The sequence below is a fragment of the Zosterops lateralis genome, assembly GCF_965231275.1.
Source record: "Zosterops lateralis genome assembly, contig: HAP1_HAP1_SCAFFOLD_222, whole genome shotgun sequence".
NCBI classification, from domain to species: domain Eukaryota; kingdom Metazoa; phylum Chordata; class Aves; order Passeriformes; family Zosteropidae; genus Zosterops; species Zosterops lateralis.
In genome coordinates, this window is record NW_028154471.1 from 22,642 (window position 1) to 30,834 (window position 8,193).

The 8,193-nt window shown below is 59.0% G+C and overlaps 1 protein-coding gene across 1 annotated transcript; it reads right to left on the bottom strand.

The window, feature by feature from the left end:
• Positions 1 to 281: 281 nt before the first annotated feature.
• Positions 282 to 3,743, bottom strand: LOC310923711 (class II histocompatibility antigen, B-L beta chain-like; the record flags this gene model as incomplete). Its single annotated transcript, XM_083885638.1, has 4 exons — positions 282 to 796; positions 1,213 to 1,307; positions 1,351 to 1,483; positions 3,737 to 3,743. The coding sequence occupies 4 exons, from the start codon at positions 3,741 to 3,743 to the stop codon at positions 282 to 284; spliced, it is 750 nt and encodes a 249-aa protein (XP_083741764.1).
• Positions 3,744 to 8,193: the final 4,450 nt, after the last annotated feature.

Below are 8,193 nucleotides of genomic sequence, written 5' to 3' on the forward strand. Positions count from 1 at the left end.
TCCCGCTCTCCCCCACACCACCCACCGGCCCCCAAAACCTCCTCCCAATCCCTGCCCGCCCTCCCCACCGCCCACCAAAGCCCCTCCTGGCCCCTCTCACCAGCCCACAGCCCCAAACCGCTCGCCCCCCACCACCCCACCAAACCCCCCCAAACCCTCTCCCAGTCCCTTCCCAGCCCCTCCACCGCTCCCCCACACCCCTCCCAGTCTCTTCCCAGCACAACCGACCTCAGCCCCAGCCCCGCTTGCCCATCCCCCAGCTCCTCCCAGCCCCTCCAGCCTCACTCCAATCCCTCCCACTTCCACCCGCCGCCCCCAAACTCCCTCCCGGCGCCCACCAGCACCCCCGGGACCCCACACCCCCCTCCCCAGCATCCTCCCGACTCCTGCTCAGCCCTTCCACAGCCCCCAGCCCCTCTCCCAGGTTCAACCAGGATCTCTCCAGTTCCCTCCCACTCGCTCCCAGCACACGCCAGTGCCTCTGCCAGCCCGGCCAGTGGCTCCCCCGTACCCCAGTGGCGCCTCAGGGGCTGCTCCAGGCTGACGTGCTCCACCTGGCACGTGTAGCTGAGCCCGCGCCGGGGCGGCCTTTCCAGCAGCACCAGCAGCTGGTGGCTCCAGTCCCCGTTGGGGACCACGTCGGTGGCCACCACCTGGCCCGACAGCTCCTGCTGGCCCTCGAACCACCTCACCTGGATGTGGGCGGGGTAGAAATCCATCACGGAGCACAGCAGGCCTCTGGCACTGCCGGCCTGCGAGCTGGAGGGCAGCAGCGAGATGGAAACGCTGGGGGGCACTGGGAGAGAGCGGGGACACACTGGGATCAGCTGGGGGCCACTGGGAGAGAGAGGGGAGGGGCGGTGTGGGCTTGGGAGGGGCTGGGAATGGACTGGGAGGAACTGGGATGGACTGGGAAAGACTCAGATTGACTGGGAATTGACTGGGAGTGACTGGGAACGGACTGGGAATGGACTGGGAGGGACTGGGATAAGGTAGGATGGATTGGGAATGGACTGGAGGAGTCTGGGCATGGACTTGGACGGACTGAGATGGACTGGGATAATCTCGGGGGTCCCGGTGAGGGACAGGAGGCCCCGGGGATGGGCCCAAGGAGGGCTGAGGGCTCTGGGGTGATTCCCAGGGAGGTTTTCAGGGGCTCCAGGGTCACTGCCAGGGCAGGGCCCGAGGGGACACGCTCTGCCCCACGCTCACCCCTGCGCTCCACGCTGAACGGGGCATCAATCTCATAGCTGACCCGGCAGAGCCAGTCCACCGCAGTCCGCCTGTTCTCCATGATAATTGGGTTGCTGTTCGCGTACCGGGCCACCTTCTCCCCCCCAGGCCGTGTACCCCACGAAGTGCCCCACGTCGCTGTCGAACATCAGGAACTCCTCCCGGTTGTAGATGTTCCTGTCCAAATACTTCACCTTCTCCGTGCCGTTAATGAAGTAACACTCGGACGTAGTCAGATAATGGAACACCCCTGAGTGTGCAGGACACAGGTCAGGGGGTGCTCCCCCAGCACCCCCAGAGCTCCGAGGGCCACCCCGGAACCCCACCCCGCACCCCCTGTGCCCCACGGCCGCCCCGGGACCCTCCTGCCCGCGCTGCCGCTTCCTCTGTAACACCCTTCCCCCATTTCCCCTTTTACATCCCCTCCAGCCACCACCCATATCAACTTTGGGGTCCCATTCCCCGCTTTTGCACGTTTCCAAATTTTTAAAACACTATTTCCCGCATTCCGAGCCCCCTCCCGCTCAGTTTTGGGGTCCCACCCTCCCCCTTTGCCCCCTTCTCCCCCCCTGCCCCACCGCCCCCCGCTCACCCGAGAGCTCCGCGCCCGCAGCCGGGGCCGCTCCCAGCACCACCAGTGCCCCCAGTACGGCCCCGGCTGCCGCCCCTCGCCCCATGGCCAGCGCCGGGAGGGGCCGCCAGCCCCAAACAGCCGCTCGGAAATGGGGGCAAGAGCGCAGAGCAGCGCAGGGTTATTAGCTAAGCCTTCCGTGATTGGTCGGGCGTGGTTTCAGGACGCCCTTTCATTGGCTGACATTTTTTTCGACTCGCTCCGATTGGCTCGAGGTGTTTATTGCGCGCTCCCATTGGCCGGATCAGGGTTCAGTTTTGGACCCGTTTTTCAGAAGCTCTACCCGGCAACTGATGAGTCACCAGCAATACGCACTCTGATTGGCTGAAATTTCTCCAGGCTCTGGTTTTTTTCGGGCTCTTGCCGGCAAGTCCCGACCCGCAGCGACGCCGCGCTCCCATTGGCTGAGCGCTTTTTGGGGCGCTGCTCCCCCACTCCCGCTCCCCCCAGTTCCCGCCGCTTTTCTGGCACCGGCACCGGCCCTTCCCAATTTCCCGGGATCCCGAGGAGCCATGGATGGAGCGCGGAGCCTCCCCTGGCTGCTGCTGCTGCTGCTGGCCCTGACCCTGCCCGGAATTTGGGGGGTCCAAGGTGGGGTTTGGGGGGTCCTGGAGCCGCGGGGTTGGGATTTGGGGTTCCCTGGAGCTTTGGGAATGTGGGGATGGAGGGGGCTAAGGGGGTCCAGCCTATTTTTGTGGGGAATTTTTGAGGATATTTGGGAAGGGTGTCGTCTGGAGTTGTTGTTGTGTTGTTTTTTTTTTTTTTTTTTTTTTTTTTTTGGGGGGGGGGGGGGGACGGACGACTTTTCCCCCTTTTCCGAGATTTTGGGGGTTTGGGGGTGGCCGAATTCAGGATTTCCCAAACTGACACACTCAGAACTGGACACAGCACTCCAGGTGAGCCCTCACCAGTGCCTGTGGGATTTTTTAATCTTTTTTCCTTGTTAGAGCCGGGATTTAATTGAACGAGAGAGGTTGTTTTGTGTTCGGACTCAGATGTTCATTAATTCTTATCTATGTTACAGCGTCACAAGCTGTGAGTTCTGGCTAACTAAGTGAAAAATGGCTCCATCTCTAACTCTTTCCAAGGTATTTTAAAAACGAATTCTCCAACCATTAAGTGACGCCTAATTTTATTTTACTTTTATCCCAATAACCAACAGCCTGTGGTCTACAATACTGATTTTTCTACATAATTAAAAGATACCACCCAAAGCCATGAATATGAAGGCAGAAGGTCAAAACAAAGACTGAGCCCACACCCTAAAACCTCCATTTTTAAAATATATATTGGTATATTCTAAAAGCCTAAACTCTAATTTTTCCACCGTGTGAGACCACACACCTCTATTCAAACTGCACACCCACAATCCCAGTGCCATCCCATAATTCGGGAAGCCTTTTCCACGGCCTCAGGTCAAATGCAGAGTTTTCCTGGGGGGTCAGTGCCTGTCAGCACAGAAAGTCTGAAATTCTCATTCTCCAGGGCTCCAAGCAGTGCCGAGCCCAGGGGCAGAATGAGCTCCCTGCTCCTGCTGGCCACACCACTCCTGATCCAGGCCAGCAGCCCTTGGCCTTCTCGGCCCCCAGGGCACACTGCTGGCTCGTGTCCAGCTGCTGTCACCAGTGTCCCCAGGTCCCTTTGTGCCCGGCCACTGTCCTTCCACACCGTGCCCAGCCCGTGGCGCTGCAGGGGTTAATGTGGCCAAAGGGCAGGACTGGGCACTTGGACTTGTTAAACCTCATCCTGTTGGGCTGTGCCCGTCCATCCAACCCTTCCTGCTCTGCTCTTCCTCCTCCTCCTCCGGACATGGCCAGTGACACGTGGGGACAAGGCCAATGACATTTGGGGTCTCGGGGAGGGTTTCCTCACCCGACATTCTGGTTGTTTAAAGTTCTTGGCCCTCTAAAAGCCCCAAGTCACGTTGGTATAAAAAAAGCAGAGTCCTCAAGGTTCTGTTTTCAGATTTCTTGTGTTGTTTATTAATTGGTATCTCAGAATTTTCTCCTCTCCCAGCCGAGATCTGGACAGTGGCCGGGACATGGTGGGACTGACCATTGATGGAATGTCACCTCACATTTTGACAGATAACTATGTGTAGATTATTTACTATTTTGTACCAATGCCCAGGGCTCACACTAAAAGGGTCACTTTTACTATTTTGTACCAATGCCCAGAGCTCACACTAAAAGGGTCACTTTTACTCTGACCCAACCCACTCTCACTGCCTTGTGCCATCACCACCCCAGGAGATGGAGGACGAGGAAGAAGGAGAGGGACACGAGGTACCACCCAAATTCCACCATTTTGTCACCCATTTACTTCTATCCTAAGAACCCTAAAACTACTGAATTTTGCATCTTCTACTGTGCTAAACTACTATTTTCACTTCCTGGTGGTTTGCAATTCCTCTCTCTGTGTCGGAAGCCTCTCCCATGGACTAAAATCAAACCTGGTGTTCTCCTGGGCTGTGCCAAGGTCTCTAAACCCCCTGGACTGGCTCCACACCCCCTTTCCAGGGCTCAAATTCCCTTTTTCGGGTCCCAGCTCATCCAAGGGGGTGTCCTGGACTCCAACACGTGGGGACAAGGCCACAAAAGCCAGCCACAGCTGTCCCCCTCCAGACCTGCACCCCAAAAATCCCCAAACTCGGGGATTCCTCCCAGGAAAAAGCTGCCGGGAGGGGCCAGAATGGAGGGAAAGGGGGGACGGGACCCCCAGACTGGGCAGGAGGGGCCTGGGACCCCCAAACCCAACCCGGGGCAGAGGGTGGGGATTGGGGGGAAATGGGGAAGGGCTGGGAGAGAGGGGGGAAAACACGGGCAGGGACCAAGTCCTGGTTTGGGCTGTTCTAATCCAGGCCCCTCTACTGTAAAAGTTCCGTGTTAGGGACAATCCTGGAGCTGTTTCCTGATAAGAAAATAAACCTACGGAACAGAAAGGAATTTAAACCTGAAAGAAGCTCCAGGACCAGAGACACAGGAAGGTCTCCACCCTGGGAGTCACCATAAATACAAGCAGCAACCTGGGTCCTGACTGCTTTATCCCAGCACAGGGTGAGGGCACCCAAAATTCAATCAGTTCAGGTTTCGTCCACTTTCTCAAGCCAAACATTGGGCACCAAAACAAATGGTATTTGTCCTGGTTTAGGGCAAAATTTGGGAAGAAACTTCTCAATGGGGTACTTCTATAAAGCAAATTCTCCTCAAACTGGTTTGGTAAAAGATTTCTGTGGAGAAAAGTGGAAAAACCATAATTATTTAACAAGCAAATTATTCACTTTGTGTGAAAAAAAAAAGAGTATTAAACAGTGGAACAACGTCCTGCTGTTCTAAAGAGACAGAAAATTCAGAAAAGACCTTGTGTGGATCAGAGAGAGACAGAGAGTCCTTCTTGTGGGTGTGTCCTGGTGTTCCCGGGCCAAACAATACCTGAACAGCCCCAATAAACCTCTGCCCTCAGATAACTAAAGAAAACCCAAACTAAAAGCAAAGGAGAGCTCACAGCCCCGTCCGTGCCACAGACAACACAGTCCAGGAGAAGGGAAACTGAAGTCCTCATGTCTGTGATTTGAGAACAAACGCCTGAGACGTTCCAACACTTCTCCTTCTCCCTCCCGTCACTGTCAGATGTGGATTGAAAATTGAAAAAAATATTCCTGGGCTAAAGGGACAAACGGGGATAGAACTGAGCATCATAAAGTCACCCCAGGGCAGAACGGCCAAACAGTGGGTGAGGGGTCTGGGACACCCAAGTTGCATTGGGAGGGGTCTCGTTCCTTCTCCCTTCTAATCCTGCCTCTGCCTCCTCTTCTCTCCAGCGCTTCTCCCGCTCCTTCCTCCTCCTCCTCCTCCTCCTCCTCCATCCCTTCTCCCGCTCCCCCCGGGCCCAGCGCCCCCCTTTGTGCCCCTTTTCCCGCGGGAGGAGCCGCGATGGAGCCGGGGCAGGTCGGGCTGGGGCAGCGCTGGGCTCTGGGCCCGGCCTGGGCGCCTCCCCCGCGCCCCCTCCCCAAATTCCCCCCACCAGAGCCTTCGGGGGGTTCCGGCGCCTTTTGGGGTTCCCTGGGAGCCGCCTTGGGGTTCAGGAGCCTCCCGAGGCCCCCCCAGAGCCTTGGGGTGACACGGGGGGACACACGGGGGTCCCCATTCCCGATCCAGCCCGGGGCCGCCTCTGCCCCCCCAATCACAGCCCCCCCCAAGTCCCTCCCCAGAGCCCCCCACAAACCCCACCGGGCACAACTGGGAAGCTTTATTGGGAACACTGGGAGCAGCCGGGCGGGGACACAGGGACAGCTCTGGGCACGGGCAGGGGGGACACACGAGGCCCCCAAAATCATCTCGGGGACGGAGCGGGGGGTCCCGGCCGGGCCCGAGGCCACGGGGAGGGGCTGCGGCCGCCGGCGGCTCAGGAGCTCTGTGGGCAGAGAAAAGGGGGTGACACCGGGCTGGGGGGCCCCGGGGGGGCACACACGCTCTGGGGGAGGGGGGATACGACCCCCGGGACCCCCCCTCACCTTCTTGCACAGGCAGAGGCCCAGCCCCAGCGCCAGGAACACCGAGCCCAACACGAAGCCCCCGATCCCCGTCAGCATCTTGCTGCGGGCGGCGTCCGGCGGCATCTCTGGGGGGTCCAGAGGGGTCAGGACCCCCCAAAACCTCTCACCCGCACCCCGAGCCCCTCCAACCTCCCTCCCGCTCTCCCCTACACCACCCACCCGCCCCTCCGACCTCCTCCCGATCCCTGCCCGCCCTCCCCACCGCCCACCAAAGCCCCTCCTGGCCCCTATCACCAGCCCACAGCCCCAAACCGCTCGCCCCCCACCCAGGCCCCACCAAACCCCCCCCAAACCCTCTCCCAGTCCCTTCCCAGTCACACCAGGCCTCACGCAGACCCCTCCCAGTTTCTTCCCAGCACAACCGACCTTATCCCAACCTTCGCTTTCCAATCCCCAGCCCCTCCTCCCAGCCCCTCCAGGCTCACCCAAATCCTTCCCACTCACTCCCAGCACACTCCAATCCCCCTCCCAGCCCGGCCAGTGGTTCTCCGTTCCCCAGTGCCGGCTCAGGGGCTGCTCCAGGCTGACGTGCTCCACCTGGCAGCTGGTGGTGACCCCGTGCCGGGTGTGGTTTCCAGCAGCACCAGCAGCTGGTGGGTCCAGTCCCCTGATGCTCCACTTTGAGATCCCAGGGATCCCAGGGCTCCCTCCTCTCCAGGCTCATCCCTTTCCAGCCTGCCAGGGGTCCCCCAGCTCTGGGATCACCCCTCTCTGCTCTCCCCACCCTGAGGGTCCAAGGGTTTTCCCTCCTCTGCTCTCCCAGGGGTCCCCAGGGCCAATGTCCTCCCTCTGCAGATCCCCAAAGATCCCCCCAAGGGGCACCTGCACACACCCATGGGGACCTCCCTGGGGCACCTCTCAGGGACGCCAGGTGATATTTGGGGCTCAATTCCACAATATGCCAGCTCCAAACACACCCCAATAAAAAGACTCTCTCAGGGAACCCTCGGTAGATTTGGGACCAAGTTCCCCTCCCTGCTCACGTCATCACGGGATGCTGTGGGGGCCATTGTCCCCTGGCCGGGGGGTGCTGCGGACACAGGGGCACTGGAACCTCCTGCTTCTCCTCCTGTTCCTGCCCCTGCTCCTCCTTTTCCTCTCTCCCTCCTGCTCCTCCTGCTCCTCCTGCTTCCTAATCCCACCTCCTCCCCAGTTCCTGCCCTCCATATTTAGAGTGGAGAACCTTGTTTGTTTTCAGAACTAGAACAAAGATCCCAGATGGAAGGAGCCTTGCTGGTTTTAGTCAGAAGCATCAGTGACTAAAGATCAAGTTTCCTTTGGCTTGGTCCCGTCCTTGCTCATCCTCAGTATTCAGGCTGGGCTGTGGGGTGTCCTTGTTTGCTGCATTTTCACAGCTCCTCTTGGATCCTTGGGGCAATAGGCTGTGCCCTGGTAGGATTCTTTGTGCTCCTTTGTGACACAGCAGAACCTTCCAGGCGGTGTTTGCGTGACCCGCTGCTGTGATGTCACAGGAGCACGTCCCCGTGGTGTTCCTGTTGCTGTGGGACACAGAGGCCGCAGTGTCCAGAGCAGCTCTGGGCGCCTGCTCGTTGCTGGAGGATCCTCCTGCCCGAGGCATTCTCAGCAGCCAGCCCAGCCCCTGACGGGTGTCCTTCTGTGCTTGCAGGGGTACAGTCTGCAGACGTGTGCAGCACAGCCAAAATGATCCACACTGTGATTGCTGCAGTTTGCACTCTGTACTCTGTGGCTTATTCGGGGTATTTCTTAACCCACTTGGCACGTAAGTCGAGGCTTTCCCTTGGTGCAGCATCTG